Raw genomic sequence first — 19,675 nt, forward strand, 5'->3', positions numbered from 1 at the left:
TTATACTAAGAATATAATTAAAAAGATTACAAAGAAGCAGAAAAGAACAATCAAATTTCAAGTTTACATAAATATAGATAAATTATACTAAAAAAGATCCCAAATAAAAAAGAAAAAAATAATTCCATCTCAAGTTTACATTCCAGTAGTTCTAATACTATCTTCTCTTTTTCTCTATGAAATTTATTTTTAATATTTAACTTTCAGAAGTTCACATATATTGATTTCTTAATGAATTTCATATTTAACCTAAATATTTTTCATAGCTTCTCTTCTATAATATTATGTGATTAATAAAAAATTTCTTTTATTAAAGTAATTACTGATATTAGTATGTAATTTTATTTTAATTCTTTTCATAACCGCGCGAAGCGCGGTCAAGTACACTAGTTAGTTATATAAGGTTTGTAATTCATGAATTATTTATACCATAATTAATATTATGATGGTTGTTGTGTATAAAATAAGTAATACATAAATTGTTAAACAAAAACAAATAATGCATAAATTATTTTACAATAAATAAATAATAACGTACATGTTAAATATTTGACAATAATTATTTAAACAATTTTTCTTTATGAAATGTTCTTCTTATTAAATGCGTTTATATTGAGACATGTACGTGTTTGTGTTATTTAGTCATAAAGCACTTATTAATATGTTGTATGTGGAAGAATATTATGCTAATTTCTTATGATAATGTAAGTTTTTATTAAAAACGTTCAATTTCGATTCGTATATATGTGTTTAATTAGTTTTTATATGAATTTCATATATTAAATATGACTATAATTTATTGTTTAGAGATAAAAATATTGATAATAAAATTTTTAGATAAAATGACGTAAATAGTCTCTTAATTATAAGAGTAGGTCTAAAATGGTCTCTTAACTATACACTTAACGGATTTAGTCCTTTAACTATTCAAAAAATTATTAGCTTTGGTCCCTTAACTATAAACTTACCGATTTTAGTCCTTTAAATATTCAAAAACTTATCAGGTTTGATTATTGTCCATTTTTAATACAAATAGCTTAGGTTTATATTAACGGAATTCATGCCTCGAGAAATTAAATCATTTACCAAATTTTTCTGTTGTTTCTCTCTCTGCTACTTTTCTTCAAATTAACCCTATGCGAAGAACCTTAACCTCAACGATTTAAAATAAAATTCACGAGAAAAGAAAATACAAGTCATAATTTTATTTAACAAAGGATAAAATGAAGCATATTATTGCTACTAATGACTCGAATATGCTCAACTTTATCATAAAAAGAAAAAAATTATTACCCATTAAATCCAAAGTTTGTACTCCAACGACTTCATTGAACGGAATTTGTTTAATTTTTAAGAATTGAAATTTATAAAATGGTAGATTTGCAATTTTTTAAATTTATTTTAAATAGATCAATTTTATTATTCTATTTATTTTATTTTACGTAAAGAAATTTGAGTAAATTAAATAAAATCCGCACTGATTAGCATATTCAAGTCATTAACAACAATTATATGCTTAATTTTATCCTCCATTGAATAAAATCAGGACTTATATCTGCTTTCCTCATTAATTTTATTTCAAATCGTTGACGTTATTGTTCTTTTCATAAGAGTAGTTTGAAGAAAAAAGGGCGGGGATAGAGAAACAACTTTAAAATGGGTTAAAGATTTAATTTCACGAAGATTTCCGTTAATATAAACCTAAGCAATTTGTATTTAAAAAATGGACAAAGATCAAACCTGATAAGTTTTTGAATACTTAAAGGACTAAAATCGATAAACCTATAGTTAAGGGACTAAAATCGGTAAGTGTATAGTTAAAGGACCAAAGCTGATAAGGTTTTGACTAATTAAAGGACTAAATTTGTTAAGTATATAGTTGAGACCATTTTAGCTATAGTTAAGAGACTATTTATGTCATTTTCTCAAAAAAAATTACATGTAATCATATGTGTTTTATTGACTTTAATGATGTCATTATTTCAAAATTTATATATGTTAAGGATGATAAAATATCAAATCATTTCGATAATAATTATAGATTGTTTAAAATAATAGAGAAAAGACATAAAATCACTACTGAAGTTATTTCGAATTTTTAAAAAGACATCTTAACTTTGAGGACGTCCTAGCACCCACAAAAGTATTGAATATCTGAGTTAAAGTGTCTTTATGAAAATTCGAAACAACTTTAGTGGTGACTTTATGTTTTTTCTCTTATAATATCACAATGTTATGTTTGTCATACTCATTATTACTTTTCCACATCCTTGTATACTACATAATTGTTGCTTTAATCAATCGAAGGTCATTATATATGCATGATAAATGCAAAAATTCTAAAGTAATCTACAACCACAAGTATAGTATAGATAAAAAAAAATATATATATTGTATGCTACGTATTTTAAAATTATATTATAAAAGTAACGTATAAGAGTATGTTTTAACAAAGTTTGGTGTAGATTATACACTTATATGGCATTTTATTTTGATTTTAAGTTTTGATTTGAAATAATTGTATCAATTTGACATTTTATTTTATGTTTTAATAAGCCTTATCATTGATTTCAATACACTGAGAATAAATAATGAGCTTTTCGACTATTATTATTATTTATTTAATGGTGACACTTGTTATTTTTTTTTCCTTTGAAATTTACTTAGATTGTGTTCTACTTGTACACATATTATGTATGAAAGATTAATTCATGTATTATTATGAATTATATTTTGATGTCATTTGTTAGCAAGTCATATTTTGTTATGGAATGCGTCCATCACATCATCTCATGGATTGCGTTGTATATGTATTGCATGATGATTGTTTTTCATGTTGTAGTTAATGCTATTGGATAATTGATTCATTACTTTCATATTTGATATTAGATTTATAATTATCAGTCGCAATATGTCAACTTTTTGAATTGTTACTTTATGTTATATAATATTTTAACTAATAACATTAATTTAAAGACACATTGAGTTCTCTAAAATATGTCATTAGTTATTTAATAATCCAATCAACGCTTATTTAATTCCGAAAGGAACATGTTTATCATATCCAAATTATGAAAAAAAAAGATTTAATCAAAGATATATATATATAAATTGATTCGGACCTCACGGTCATAAAAATAATAATTAAAAACACAATACTAAAAATAGCACCACAAAAAAAAAGTTAAAAGTTACACCTCGAAAAATCGCTATATACCTTAAAAATTATATAGTTTATACTCCCTCAATTTCATTTTATTTGTCCCATATTAATTTGACACTTTAATTTATTAAATTAACTTTACAAAACTTGGAGCGACCACTGAAGCGAATTAATTTACTCTCTATATATAAGTTGTTGAGTTTTGTGTGTACTTAGGTTTCTCTACTAATGTTAAAAACCCTCTGTTCTAAACTGAGGCGTCATCATCTGCTACTAACAAAAACCGTTTTGCCTAACATTCTTAAACCCTACTACTACAGATTTCTTGAACACACCCTTTTGCCTGCTACTATGAAAACTATGGATGAATCTGATGTGGGTATCTCTTGCTACATTTCCAACCTCCCTGGCTTTCGTGGCATCCTCAAGCAGAGGTCTTTTCTTTCTTTTTTCTGTGACAGTTTCTTGGTTATGTATTTGCAGTTGCAATAGTTGAAATTGGTTATAGAGTAAAGATGAGTTGGGAAACCTATTTTATTTCAATTCTTGATATTCTTGAAGAGGAAAGATGAGTTGGGAAACCTATTTTATTCCAATTCTAGATATTCTTGATGAGTTGGGAAGCCTATTTTATCCCAACTCTTGAAGAGGAAAGATGAGTTGGGAAACCTATTTTATCCCAATTCTTGATATTCTTGAAGAGGAAAGATAAGTTGGGAAGTCGTTCCAATTTTATATTCCAATTCTTGATTACAATTTATTTTTCCAAATTCTTGATTACATATTGTGTTCTTTCTTTATATCCCAATTCTTGATTACATAATGTGTTCTTTCCAATTCTTGATTACAGAATGTGTTCTTTCTTTATATCCCAATTCTTGATTTCAATTTCTTTATACCAAATCTTTGAGTAAAATGATGAAAATCACTTAGAGATGTGGTTTATATCACTTGAGAATGCCTAGATAATGAGTATGTATTTGCATTGGGATGAGTCGTCAAATGGGGTGTATCATTAGTTGGAATTGGTAAATAGAGTAATACTCATGTAAAGGGAATTCTTTGAAGAGGAAAGATAAGTTGGGAATTATGTTCTTTCTCTGTATATATTGGTCTTAGAGTAAAACGTTGGAGATCATTTAGAGATGTGGTTTATATTACTTGAGAATGCCTAGACCTGAAAGTTCATCTTTTGGCTAAAGAAGTTTAAGTTCATATTGATTTGTTGTACCACCCATTGAGGGAATTGCATTTTCTGTAACTCGAAAGTTAGAGTCAAGTGTTTTCTTGTCCTATTAAAGTGTGTGATCTGTACATATACAAAGACAATTACCATCTAAAGAAAATATTTTAGGAAGTCATAAACTTGAGGTATCTTCAATGTTGAAATCTATATGCATGTTCTTGATAATTCAAGCAACTTTTGTTTTGTGGTTTTGTTTATATTTCCACCATGAGTGTGCTATAATTAAAGGTACAAACAGTTTAATTTGAAATTGTTTGGGCATTCTTGAAAGCTGCAGCTGGGTTTGGGGAATTGTCTTGCTTATTTTAGGAAAATGGGTTCATCTTTGTGGTTGCTTTGTTTTGTTTCTAGGTACTCCGACTTCATTGTAAATGAGGTGGACTTAGATGAAAATGTTGTTCATTTGACTTCGTTGGAGGCTCCAAAGGAGGTGATAAGTTGACCTTAATTTCTTCTTAGTGACCTTTATGTTCATTTAAAATTGCTTTATGATATGCGCCAATCTCTCTCTCCAGTGTTCAGAGAACAAGGCTGTGAATATATCTGACCAACTGAATAGAAGTTATGTGACAGAGATAGAATCTTTCAGATCTCTCGCTGGCAATTCTGATGCTGACAAGCTTAAAGCTTTTATTGATGAACTTAATTCTGGGGCTGATGTCAGTGATGAATCCATCGTCCTTTCATCAAGTTCAGATAAATCCCATCGGACTGTTAGTCCTTATCACGTGCTCGTTCGTTGTTTCTTTTGGTTTCATATGGTTCCTTTTGGAAGTATCCTATATCTGATATGTTAATACTTTTCAGGCAATTCATAACTTTTTCAAGGAAAGATTAAAATTCCTTGTAACCGATACAGTTGATGGAGTAGAGGACCAATCAAAGTGTGTTCGTGTGAGATTGAATAACGACAGGAATAATGGAAGGGGTAGATCCTCTAGGAAAAGGAAAGACCGAGATGATAAACGTTATGACAGTAGAGGTTCAGACAGTTGGCCAGGACATCTTGGCAAGTTCCTCAGGTAAACTCTAGTTGTTGCATTTGCCTCTACTTTTTCATTCAGATCTTTTTTTTGAGAAGGTACTTTATTCATACAAATCTACAGCATTGATGCATCTTTAGCTTATTGTGTTCTGTGTAGATTTTTTGCATCACATACAAAGATAGGTTTTCTAGTTATCAAGGAAAGATTAATGGTCTCTATTTTCTTCATTCAAGAAGTTCATACTGCACATTTGTTGGACTACTGAGTATGTTCTGAATATATAGTCTTATAAATTAACTACATAGAGAAATCAAATAATCTGGAAAAGAAGAATTCTTTAGTAATACATTTTGGAGTAGTCAAACTATTTTTGAGTGATACTTCAAACAACTCTCCAAGAGGGTGTCAAAGAAGCATCTTCAAAGTAATTCTCAAGCAAAATCCAATTATTCATTTAAGATTAGTAACATCAATCTCGTAAGCATATCAACAGATCCAGTCAATTTTGATTCTTCCAGTTGCTAATAACTTCTATAAATTAGTAATCTCTGTTCACTTTTGCTAAATGCTATCACACTGAGTGCTACAACAAGAAGCTCCTTTACTAGTAAAGGTTGGCCACCCTCTCTTCTCCTATATCTTTTACCCATTCATTTTTATTGATACGACAAAGTAAAGATCATTATCCATTCGTGGGGGTGTAAGACCATGAATCTCTTGTAAAATGACTCACCTCTTTCCCCATCACCATTCTAAAATTGAGGCGAACATCTTTATTGAGTGACTGCAATTGCTATATTCTAGAACAATCTCCTATTTCATGGAACTGCTATAGTCTAGAACAATCTCCTATTTCATAGAACTGCTATAGTCTAGAACAATCTCCTACTTCATAGAACTGGTGTAGTCAATGTCTTCTTTCAATACTATATGCGGTGTCACGGTCACCTCTATGGAACAATCTCCTATTTCATATGTTCCAAGTAATGATTAGTTACTAAGAATTTGAATGATCATTCTTCTGATATTTAAAGTTGTAGAATATGATGTTGGTGAAGAATGTGAAGTCAAGGAATGTATTGCTTGCTTGTTTATTCAAACATGTTGAGAGTTGAATGGTGTTTACAAGTAATCAAGAAAATTAATTCCCTCTCCTGATTACACAATTATAGGGATTTAAAACTTTTTCCGTATTTACAAAGAATGATATTAGAGCAAGATCTATATTTATTCTTGATTTACTCAATATTGGAATTGGGCCCACCTATTATGTTACCCATGCGCTAGATGTTCAATCTGGAGTGTGCAGGGAGATGTTTGAGTGACCCACATTGGTTGAGCAAATGAACTGTCACTTTCTTGAAGTGTCTTAGATAATCCCCACCATGAGCTAGCTTTTGGGTTTGCGTCAGGCCCACAAATCATTTTCTTAACAATGACGATTGGTTGCAACCCAAGCAGGTCGGATTATCATCAAGTTAGTTAGAGGAGTATGCCTTTGGAAGGTTGTCTCCACTCTAGCAACAAGCTTGAGTGCTGAATTTCTCTTTCTTTTGATTTTCCTATTTACCCATTCTGCTGGCAAGGAAAGTTTACATATTCGTTGGAATGAAGACAAATATGATTCAATGAAACAGGCCAACATTAATTCCTTACTCTTGTTGCGCTGTAAATGTTATGTAGTATGTATTAAGTTCTGATTTCCTTACTTAGATCATACGATAAAAATCTTAATAATCTTATTTGATAAATTTCTTATATTTTTCACTACCCTTCATGGTTTTAGAAAGCATGGCGTTGTTTAACATCATATTGCTCTTGAATAGTATCTGAAAGGGTGTTGTTGCTGCAAAATCTAAATTTCAGGTTTCATCTTTTCAAGGAGAATAAGGATACACAGGAAGCTTTAAACGTTATCGCAAAGATGCTTGGCGTTCAGGTTGGTGACATGCAATTTCCTAGATTGAACTTACTTCGTTTAGTTTCAAAACCAATATTCTCTCGCATATGTTTGCTACCTTTTCTAATCGATACCTGAGTTTAAACAAGAAATATTTAAAAGGAAACACTTCATCCAGTGTTTGTATTGCTGTCAGATGTGTGTTGCAACTTACAAGTACTAGTTCTGCATTATCGACAGTTTGATATATAAAAGTTGTAAGACAACATGTATATGATTGATTTTATGGCTGATTTTATGGCTGATCTGGCAGCTTAGGTCCTTTGGATTTGCTGGTACTAAAGATAAGCGTGCTGTTTCAATTCAGAGGGTACGTTTTCTGGTCATCTTTTTCTTTCTTCGCTATTTACTTGCATCTTTGTTTAGGAGTAAAAATTAATAGGTTTGTCATCTGGTCAACTTTTTGATGTCATGTGTTTCTCTTTAATACTTGAACCGAGTGTCTTTCGGCAACAACCTCTCTATCTTCTCAAGGTAGGGGCAAGGATGTGTATCCACCACCCTTCCCAGACCCCACTTGTGGGATTATATTAATTATATGTCGTCGTTGTGCTATTCTTTAATAAACACAATTGCTTGCGACTTTGGAACTCCAACGCGATGTTGAGTGAATAAGACCTTTTTCTTGTTTGAGAAAAGGGAATGATGGGGGATCACAATTGCGAAAAATGAAGGAAATGATTTCCTTTGATATGGGTCATGTTTGAGCATGTTGGTTTGAGTTCTGTCTTTAGATGCTTGTCATCTTAAGCTTTATCATGCTTTTATGGTACTTTATTTAAAAGTTTTTTCCAGTAAGTTGACACAGAATTTGTGAATTGTGCTTATGCTATTATTTTAGTGTTTTCCTGATTTTTCTTGCATTCTAACTTCTCTTAAATCACAATAGTGAAATTTGCCTATTAGTTAGTAGTAGTTAATGTAGGACTACCTCTTTATAAAAAAAAGTAGTTGTAGGACTAGTAGTATTATTGCTTATGCTTTAATAAACCAGAGTGGAATAGTAGTTGGTTTGTGTGGTTTCTGGTAAAAGTTTTGTTGATTTTCTGGTGTTGTATGAAGACTTGCTAACATTTAGCTTTCAAGGTAGCATTCCTTAATATCTTCTCCTTTTTGTTTACTTTGTGCTGACCAATCTGCTATTTGAAGGTCTATGGCCCGAAACTCTTTTTCACTTGTCCCACTATCACTCTGAGTTGTAAAAAGCTAGCAAAGCGAGGGTATAGCGCTTCTTAATTTTAAATTGTCAAAAAATAAGCTTCACTTCAATGAAATGCGCACTTTGTTTCTTGCTTCATGCTTTAAGCGAAGCAAACCCTCGTCACATTTTTCCGCTTCGCGCTTCCAAAAACACTGCTATCACTTGACTGGATATACTTAAAACTCAACAACTTCTAAGCTGGCAACATAAATTAACCACTATAGTCATGATTTTCCAGGTTCTGCAATGATCTCTCAATTCGTTTCTCTGTCTTTAAGTTGATATCCATCCATTTTATGAACTGAAATTGCTACTTTTGCTAGTTTCACATCTGTTTTGACCAGAAAAAAATGTTTTAAACCAGCTCTGGTGCCACAAATTGCTTGGTGTATCAGTTGTCCTTCACCTAGATACTTTCTATTTCACACAACAGCACCTTTTTTTCTTTTTCAATGTGGGTATACATATTTAGTGATATCTCTTTCTATCACTAAACTCTCACATTTTTCACTATATAGGTAACTGTTTTCAAGCAACAAGCAAGTAAATTAGCAGCTCTCAACAAAAGATTGATTGGTATCAAAGTTGGTGACTTTTGGTGAGATCAACGCCTCTGTGTTCTTAGGTCTTATGACAATCTCTCTCTCTCTTTGATGAAAAGTGTTTCTGACCTATTGATATTACAGCCATGTTAAAGAAGGGCTTCTGCTTGGGCAGCTTTATGGGAACCGATTTACTATAACACTTAGGTATACTATGTTTGAATATTTCATTTGTCCATTCTTGTGAGGCTCCATATGGGACATGAATGTCATTTTCCTCTCTTTGCTCATATTCCTTATTCTTTTGAAGTATGGCTGTAAAGTTTGCTGATTGTATGACCTGTTATATGGTCGGCTGGAACTGAAATCCTTACAGGGGAGTGTCAGCAGAGTCTGAGGATATAATTAAAGCATCAGCAGTTGCCCTTGGAAAACATGGGTTTATAAACTATTTTGGCTTACAGGTACGTCGTAATATGCAGATCTTTTTATCTTGGTTTTGGTGGATAAGTTAACTCTTCTTTAAATCCAGTATAGGCTGTCCATTTGTTGTTCTTCGGAAGAATCTCTTTGTAGAAGAGCTTTTACAGAGGCTAACTTTGAAGATCCAGAGGCTATTTTTGTGTCTTAGAATTATTGTGAAACTTAAGAGGGCTGGGAACTCTTTGTTCTGTACATTTTAATTACTTCTTGTGACTGTTCTAGAGTTTGGGTAGTGAATACATATAATTTTTTTTTACCTTCTCATTGAAAAAAGAAGAGCTTTTACAGAAACTCCTGGAATCCCTCCGACCTTATTTTGCTTTAGGAGAAACTCACTAATGATCTTCCTTTCTTCATTTTCCAGTGTCTTGCTCATATACGCTTATGGTTCCCTGATTGTATAATTAATTCATAAGTATGTCAGTATGTGGGGTAAATGTGAGCTACAATTTTGAAATTACTGCTTGCTTGAGCTTATCTTTAGTCGTGCATTGCATGACATTGTAATCACCAACAAGAAGCCCGTACTCAACATAATCAAGGCAGATCAGGATTCACATATAATAACATTTTCTGGTTATTGTTGGTTGGCTGCTTGATATTCTTTCAATTTTTCTTGGCTCTTCATTTCTCTTTGGATTTTGACGAGGGATTTAGTGAAGTTCTTAATTGGAAATAAAATATGGAACTCCTTTATTGCTAAGCTTGAGTTTTTATTTTGATTGGCAAGTGAAACTGTGAAAGTCACCAATCTTTCATGAATTTGATGGCTATGTTCATCTTGTTGTCTATGCAAATGATGTAGCGGTTTGGCAGCAGTTCTGTGCCAACACATCTAATTGGAGCTGCATTATTGTGTGGAGAATGGAAAGCTGCTGTCAGCTTGATTCTTGATCCAAGAGAAGGGGATATCCTTTGCTATTTCACTTTATCCATAATTTTGCTTTTTTTTTTTCACTGTCTCTCAACCCTTAAACATGAAAGTCCTCTTCCCCAACATATTTTTAATAAAAAATATTCTGTATTATGTGTGCCTGTAGGAAAGAATTGTTCTCCTTAGCTTTAACCTTGAATACAGAAGAATGCCATCAGTACAGTAAGGGAGTATTACAAGGAAAGTGGTGACATTGATGGGACTCTAAGGCAGTTACCTCGTTATCTGGTTGCTGAAAAGGCAATTGTAAGTTCCAGTGAACAACATTAAATTTATCCCACACTTGAGTCCTTTAGTTATTGTCTGTAATTTCTAAAAAAAAAAGAAGTTGAAGTTAGCCTCTATTATTACACCTATGTAAGTCCGACATCCCAAAAGTAAGCTAATGTTTTGCTCATGATGGGCGTCACCATTTAAAGACTTGCAATAATCCAAGTTTGCCTAAAATTTTAATTTATTTTTATTCTTTTTTTGCTTTGCATTATTTGTGCTGTCCTTGACTTCCCAAAGTAATTGAGTTTCTCTGGGATAGAGCAGGTCATATTTTTGTTCCAATTTTATTATAATTAAGCAATATTTGTGATATGAGATCGTGTGTTTATGTTCTACAATTGACATTTCCTGTCAACATTATTCAGTTGCAGTGCCTGAAAAGATCTCCTGGAAACTATCTACAAGCTCTGAAGGCCATACCCAGGACTCTCCGAATGATGTAAGTCTTCATAGTAGGATTCACTATTTTCTTCTTGTACTTTACATATTTATCTGAAATTTAGTGATTGAAAGGTGAAACAATAAAGTTCCTTATCAAAAAAAAAGGTGAAACAATAAAGTGCAAATACATGCAACTCATTCTTCCTAGTCAGTTCCCTTGAGTCTTTGCGTTGAATCTACCTGAGATTTGCATTTTGATAATCCTTTTCCTGAGCTCTCTGATCAAGGTGCTTCAAAGACGTTGAGTTATCAGCTCTGAAATAGTAGGGTCAGTGTGCCTGCTCCTCAGTTTTGTTGAACTACTGTTAGTTTCAAGTCAAAGCTTCTTTCTTACTGCTAAAGCAGTTATTATTTCTTTACCCATACTAGGTATCCGCTTGCTAGATGGGTGTCACCATAAGGCAACTTCATCTAGAAAAATATATTCCTCCCAAGCTTTTGCACATCCCTCACACCCCCCTCTCCCCAACAAGGAAAAAAGAAAACACATGAGCATGAAAAAGACGTGAATAGTCTAAGAGTCACATCCCAAACTACCCTCTAGACGTGATTGACACCCAAGTACACACCACCAGTCAGGCGAACCCAATTACCAAATAACCTCTAATTAAATTAGGGTTGTTACACTAAGGCCCTTAATTGTTTTTCTTGTGTTTCCATTTTTGAAATCTCTCTTTCTTTTAACTCAGGAAAGTAAATCCTTGTAGAAAATTAAACAAAGAAAATCACAACTTATGATCACCTTTCCTCTTGCATCCCCTTCCTCGAACAAATTCAGTATATATGCGGGGCTTGTTTATCCGAGCCCTTGATTTGATAGATCCTTCTAGTTATACCCTCCACAAGGACGTGTCCGAAAGATATGCTTGATGAATATTTCAGGAAGAAACCCTTCTGAAATTACTTGTATGTAAATTCTTGAAAAGTTTTTCTCTGTGCCCAACTTCTCTAGTGCTGTATGATCCCAAAATCCTTTACTTTTTTCTGTTTATGTATCAAACCTCTGACGATATAGTTCACTGCATAACTCATTGGGTCTTAAGGTAAATACTGTGAAATCATTGGCTCAACTCTAAACGAGAACTGTGGAGTTAAAGAAGGTGAAACATTCTAGTAATTGAAAAGCTATTCAGTTTCATAGAACTCTACAGCTTCTTACCTGCTTCCAAGAGTGTAATGCCATAAACATCAATTGATCATGAGATTTAAGGGGCTTAAAGCATTGGGAGTACAGAAAAGAGTCATGCATAACTTTTCAAGTTTGAGCTTTTATAATGATACAGATCTTCTCCTTTTTAGGTATGTTCATAGCTATCAAAGTTATCTTTGGAACCATGCGGCAAGCATGAGAGTGCAAAAGCATGGTTTGCGTTATTCAACTTCTATTAACTATTTTTCCGTATATATGTTGATCAGAATGTACTTATGGTTATGGGTGCTTCGGTGTGCCAATGATTCTCATACATTTTCATTGCCCCATATCATAGGGTTTGACCAAGTTGTGTTGGGAGATTTGGTGTATTCAAAAGAAGAGTATAAAGTGAAAGAATCTTTTGTTGCTGAATGTGAAGACGTGAAAGACAATAATATGGATGATTATAGCAATATGGATGAGATCTCAGAGACTGATCTTCCTGAAGAAAGAAATATACCAGTCAAGGTTGGTATCTGGATTATCCAAGTACAAGAACTGTTCTAAATTTCTAAGCAAAGAGTTTATATGAAAAACATTGCATGGCAGATGGGTTCATATGTATTCCCTCCAACTCTATGCAGAGTTCACATTTCATATTCCGACGACATAGTAACAAGAACCCCTAATTAGATTACACAAAAGACCTTTTAGCTACCTAGCTCACTCTCCGGGTCTCCAGCTTGATAAAGCTCAAAACAATCCCAAATTTTGTACAAATGTTCTCCCCTGATAGTATGTTTTATAGAATATGTCCAAATGAAATAACGAAAGGGATACATCCTAATCACTTTGACTTTTCATTTGATTGGTAAAGTTACCATTAAGGTTGAGAATTACAGGGTGCTCTAAAGCAGGTTGCATATCATATCATGAACTTACTTGCAAGGATGGTTAGTGGCTTACTGCATTTTGACTTTAAGAGGGCCAACTGCTAAATCTTTATGCAACAACTATGCCTCTGTCCCAAACAAGAAGGGGCAGGCTATATGAATCCTCATTGACCATGTTTTGCCATTTAAACTCATCTCAGGCCAACGTTTTACAAAATAAGAAGTATTATAAGTTCTCTATATTTTGAGAGAAGTATTGAGAACACCCTTAAACTTGGGGTGAATTATTAGTTTCATCCCTGAACTATTCACGCCAAGTTCAGGGGTGTTTTCAATACTTCTCTCCTATATCTTCTACTTGCATGTTGCTACCTAAATCCCTATATAACTGAAAAAGAGGAGGATGCAATATGCAACTTGGTGACCTGGATGACCACCATTTATCCATTTGTATGGTGAAATTTGATGGTGTTAGCTTGCTATATATTCTGCATGATTATCAATTATCTGTTACTTATGATATGGGGGGAGTAGTTCTTTTCTGATGTTTAAAATTGCGTCTATATTAATTTAAATGTTAAAAAGTACACATAGTGGCTTCACTCTCATGCCTAGTTCCTACTGAGGTTCCTAAGAGGTTAGGGAGAAGTTAAATTGATTAAAAAAACGTTGCTCTTGTTGTGCCTCTTCTATATTGAGTTTCCTCGCATTCCCTGGTCTTGAGGCGTAGTTGTTTGGCACCTTTGCTTTTTTTCTGTGAGCAGTTCTCATCCGTCTTATTAAGTCGAGCGATATTTTCTGTTTGACAGGTTATAAATGAAGAAGACCTTAAATCTGGTACATATACCATTGATGACGTACTTCTACCTTTGCCTGGGTAAGATAAGATAATATAGTGCTAGTTCAGGAGATATTATAACTCTAGTTCGGATGATAAGATAATAGAGTGATTACAATATTCTTTTGAGTTTTTGTTTGCTCTTGTTTGTGAGACATATTATAATGGCAGGTCTAGAGTTATTTATCCATCAAATGACATTGGTGAAGTTTACCGTGACTTAGCACAAAAGGTATTTTTTCTTCATCTAAAGGCTGAGCTTGTGATACCTGTATCCGATTATACTTTGCCAATCACTACTTTTTCTTCTTATGTGATTTGGTGGTACATTATTGAAAGAGAAATGCAGTGAGGGATGGGAGGTGTTTGCTCCATAATGAAGAAAGAAACTACATGGTATTTGAAACTAGATGGGTTTGGCAGTACCATGCCATGCTAGTGCTGAGGAGGAATAGACCTGTAGCTATGAACAAGGACTTGACTCCTATTTAACAGGCTCTTGTTTCTTTAAACATCCTTTTTCCTTTTCTCTGTGGATTGTTCCTCTCTAGCTGAACATCAATCTGCCTTTTAGATTTGTCGGAGAAATTGCTGCCAAGTTGCACAACCTTTTCCTTTTAATCTCTTTCCCTGAGTGAAATTGGTTATCTGCAACTCTTTATTTATATTTTCTGAACAGCATCTCAAGTGCTTTAACCAAAAAGCATGCAAAGCCGAACAGAATTGGGCTCACTGTCTCATATGGTTTTCGGTATACCTAAAGTGGCAATCATAACTTCATATTAGGATTATTAACATTCTTCTACGATGGCAACTAATCATATTCTAATTCATATAATGATGTTTTGCAATTCATGATGTGCATTTAGCTTCTTGTTTAAATTTTGAAGTACAATGGGAAGTAGAACAATTTAAAAAGATTTGCATGTGAAGTTATCACTAACCTTTGTCCAGTCCACTTGTGATGACTGTCGTTGCTGTTCTTAAATTTATTCGTGTCTACTCTCTTTATTTTGTTCCGTTCTAACACACTATCATTACTGGTCAGGATGGTATCAGCTTGACAGAGACTGCACATAAGATCAAGTGAGTAAAACATTTTTCTCTAATTTTGAATAATTCATCCACTTCTTCATTAGTTGCTTGATGTTTTTCTTTGTAAGTAAATTCTCTTTAGAATGCACGTCACGTCAGCATTATATGGTACAAGAAATCACAAACTGTTATTTAGCTTGGTAGCTAGCTACACAACGCATATACTATGTATAGAAGACACATAGTATCAAAAACAGTCATCTCTTTCGTCCCTTTTCCATCTTTGGTACAGTCCTCTCGACTATTACTGTTTCAACCTTATCATTCCACGTAGCTCTCCTCGCTGTTCACTTCTCTCCACCAATGCTCTCTATCTGATAAGAGATCTATTGCTCCCTCTTTGTAACCCTCATGGCTCCTCCAAAAAAATTTCTAAGTCCAAAACTTTATTCTCCACCCAATTTAAGAGTTTTCTCTCTTCTGTTGCTTTCCCTAATATCACATTGCATATGCTTTTTTTTTTCTTTTTCATTCCATTGCTCTCCCCTGACCCATCTGCCTTGTATTTCAATTTCATTATAATCCCCTCCACCCCCCTCAAAAAATAAAATAAAATATATATATATATATATTTCAGGGAGGGCAAATGGTACACAACACTTAAAAATCAACTGGGAGATTGCTTGCCGTCCTTCCTCAATTTCAAACCTGTTATTTTCCGACATAATTTTCGATGATTGGATCATCTTAGTCTGGGAAATTCAGACTAAAGAATATTACATCTTCAATAACCACCGAGCACGGTATTTCCCTGAATCTGTAACTAATAATTTGACCCTTGACATGTCTGTCAGCGACAAATCAGCTTTATATCATTCTCTGTGGCCTTCTCTAATCTACCAGAAACAATTCATGTTCCATGAATGAATAGGAGCCACTAAATTAATGACTAGAATACCTATTGTTTAGAGCATTACACGATGTGCTATAACGGTCCATCGATCAAGAAGCAGGTAAAGAGTTCTTCATTGATCAAGCTCCTTGTCCCCACCATGATTTGCTTCTTGAAATCTAAGCAACATCACATTTTTGCCTGGCAATCGTCAATTCGGTTGCGACACCAATCCGAACTGTCCAATCAGCGATTCCATCTACCTAGAACGTCTGATGATCAAATCATTGCTAGGCATGTTTAAGGAAATTCATTCTTCTGTCTACTCACTTGCGTGATACCGAGAATACATGCTCACTTCCTGCGGAAGTCTGTTAAATGTGCTGTTGAGGTGTAAAGCACCATGTATGAAGTTATCGCTAAAAGACCATGCCTAAATCATTCCTCCTACCTTGATGCAATCTGATTTACTTTTATCTTTGCTATACAGTGGCCTTATTTTTCTTTAGTATAATAAATTTCTTGCACAAAAAAAAAGTAAAAAGGAGTTCATATGTAGAAAAGGTGATATTTATGGGATGCTCTCATTATCATTAACCCTAGAATGGACTGAAGTCTGAAGTTATGGATGAGAACGGAATTATCCTTTACTTACTATTGGGGCTTGTCCTCCTCTTTGTTGCAGAGAATTCTCCATAACCAATATGACTGGAGCTTACAGACGTGTGTTTCAAAAGCCGAAGGATTTTGAATGGTAGGTCAGACATGGTGGCACATATCTAGTTTCAGTTCTTCTCCGTTGTCACGTTGTTCCATCCTTCCCAGGTTTGCTGAATTCTATTCAGAACCCCAAGGACTTGTCACTTATCTTGTTTCGACCTGGATCTGAAAAGACTTGTCAAGATGCCTTTTTCTCCAAACTTTTAGTTGTCAGTTCATTCATGTGTGGATCCTCGGAGATCACCTTTTTCCACCACTAGATTAAAAAACCAATAATAATTTTGTCAACTGCTCTTATTATTATTAAATTAAATATTTTTATTCATTATAATTATCAATATGAATGTAGTTCAACATTATAGGTACTTTTGCTACTTCTATCATAATGAATGCACCTCACTTTATAAAATTAATTTAGATCTCTGTAAACTGCAACTCTGTATCAGAGGTTTAATTGTGATTTGGTGACTGATCTGAGTAATATATGCCAGTTTGAAAAAATGTTTCTTTTGAATACACTCTTTAGAATTCTGATTCTCGCCCCACCCTTGATACGCAAACCATCTACGTGGGATTGTAACTTATTGTTGTATTGGACAAGAAGCTTCCATTTTCGTCCTTTTGAATGCATTTATGTTTTTGTAGGGAATTGCTTAGTTACACTGATGGAACTATACCTCTGGCTGAGACAGATTTTGATGTCATTGCCAAGTCAGTGAAAAGCAAGGGCAGAGAGGAGGACCCGACCAATGGAAGCAAAGAGCTTCCTGCTGACTCTTCAGCTATCTCTGTAGGTGGCGACATGCTTTCTGGAAAAATGTGTGAGGAAAAGATTAACAATGAAGCAGGGATGCAATCAGAGAAATCTCAGAGTGGTGGTAATGCTGAGGAGAGCCAGATGGCTCTCAAGCTGAGCTTTACACTACCAGCTTCTTGCTATGCAACTATGGCTGTGAGGGAGCTGCTGAAAACATCCACTTCTGTATGTTAATTGACAATACTTTTACCATTTATCTTGTGACGAAATCAATAACATAAGCAAATATTTCTCCCACCAAAAAATTATCTTGATAAACCTTTTATGCTGACATAGGAAGAGTTAAACTTACCTGAGGGGGAGGGGGAATAACTACAAAAGAAATATGTGAGTCAGTGAGTTTAACAACTGCTGCTGACTTTGTCCGTTTTCACTGACCTAGCGTGAAATATGTTGTTTCTTCATATTGCACATATTGATAGGTTGGTGCAGTGCATGGATGAAAGCTAATATTTTGTACTCGCTATGCAGGTTGCATTTCACAAGTCACTAAATGATTAAGCAAACGCTCGTCTACAAAGAAAATTTTGGCTTTTGAAGTGGTTACCTTTGCTAAGTACCATTGCGTTAGATGGTAAGGGTTTCTTTTCCTCTTAGCTTTTGCTTTTGAATTGCAAATTGTTATATGTTATTATAGGCAGTACCTTTTTGAAAAAGATTCGCCAAACAAAATGGTACCATCAGCAGTGCCCTGGCCTACCCCTTCTCTGATTTCTTGCCCATTATGAGGGTAACAGAAACCTTGTTAATTGAAATTACTAGGATCAAAGGAAATTGACTGAGAAACTTGCATGAGGCTGGCTTCTCGCTTTTTTTTTTATCTTCTTGTTAAATTTTGAAGAATAAATAAACATCTGCAGGTTTCGGGGAACATTGTTTTCCAGGATCAATGTGATGTTGCAAAGGAAATTAGCCATGAGTTTCAGTCTCCGCCCTTGCTTATAGTGCTTCAAGTTTCTTTCATTGTACTACTATTCACCTTTCGATAAGCTTGCTGATGATATAGTATTAGCAAATCTGTAATAGAATGTAAAGAGCCATTTGAATCGGATATATGCACCACTATTTGGAAGAGATACGTTTGATGTAAACAGTGTTTTTGATATATCCCTTATGTTAGATGGTAAGTGACGGAGCCAGGATTTTTGTTGAGGGGGTTCGAAGTATAGAAGTAAACACGTAAAAATTACAAGATGAAAAACGGAGCGGGATGAGAGGAATGTATTAATTTTAATCTGTTAAATTTAACTTATATCGTCATGTTGTGTTTAGGTACTTCCTACTTTTACACTGCTCCATCAAACTTCTAAAATTTATAGTGTTTTTTTTCTTTTATTTTTCAGTATTTTACTTTTTCTTGATCTTTTTCTGAATTAGTGTCCATTCAATCATTACTAATATTATTGTGCATATTCAGAAGATAAATAATATTCAGAAGATAAATAAATGTCACAATCGATTTTTTTAGTTCATTTAATTCAGTTTACTTGGTTAATCATTTGTAAAAAAACAAATTATGAATTAATCAAATAAGTTTAGTTTAGTTATTCATCTCTTTAGAATCGACTTAAAAATAGTAAGAAAGAGATACTATGAAATTAAGAAAAAAAATACAATTAAATAGATTTTATTAAATGAATATTCTCAATTTGTCTTTGAAATATAATGTTTAATGTAAAATCTATGTCTTTTTGGATTCTTCAATGTAGCATTGCAGGCTCAGTATTGAAAAATGCCAAGAGAAGTAAAAATATTTGTAACTGATATGTCCTTATGCTATTGTTTAATAAGGATTATTATCTTCTGGGTTTATAAACGTAGTTGAGAGATCCATAGGAGGTGATTTTGATGAAGTAATTACTGGTTTTTTTTATCTCTAAATATAGATATCACTGTGGGATTCATTAAGATGTTAAAATTTATTAAAGCTTTTGAATTTCTTGAANTAATGTAAAATCATGTCTTTTTGGATTCTTCAATGTAGCATTGCAGGCTCTCAGTATTGAAAAATGCCAAGAGAAGTAAAAATATTTGTAACTGATATGTCCTTATGCTATTGTTTAATAAGGATTATTATCTTCTGGGTTTATAAACGTAGTTGAGAGATCCATAGGAGCTG

The 19,675-nt window shown here is 33.4% G+C and overlaps 1 protein-coding gene across 1 annotated transcript; it reads left to right on the forward strand.

The window, feature by feature from the left end:
• The first annotated feature begins 3,381 nt into the window (after positions 1-3,381).
• LOC125875486 (multisubstrate pseudouridine synthase 7) lies at positions 3,382-18,694 on the forward strand. The gene is made up of 21 exons (XM_049556468.1): positions 3,382-3,597; positions 4,761-4,839; positions 4,925-5,122; positions 5,217-5,431; positions 7,262-7,334; positions 7,609-7,665; positions 9,075-9,154; positions 9,243-9,305; positions 9,475-9,562; positions 10,387-10,489; positions 10,658-10,761; positions 11,154-11,227; positions 12,529-12,593; positions 12,717-12,889; positions 14,064-14,131; positions 14,264-14,324; positions 15,141-15,178; positions 16,705-16,773; positions 17,385-17,721; positions 18,028-18,130; positions 18,417-18,694. Exons 1-20 carry the CDS (start codon positions 3,392-3,394, stop codon positions 18,055-18,057), a joined length of 2,181 nt encoding a protein of 726 aa, XP_049412425.1. The 5' UTR covers positions 3,382-3,391; the 3' UTR covers positions 18,058-18,130; positions 18,417-18,694.
• The last annotated feature ends 981 nt before the right edge of the window (positions 18,695-19,675 follow it).

Source organism: Solanum stenotomum, chromosome 1 (assembly GCF_019186545.1).
Source record: "Solanum stenotomum isolate F172 chromosome 1, ASM1918654v1, whole genome shotgun sequence".
Taxonomy (NCBI): domain Eukaryota; kingdom Viridiplantae; phylum Streptophyta; class Magnoliopsida; order Solanales; family Solanaceae; genus Solanum; species Solanum stenotomum.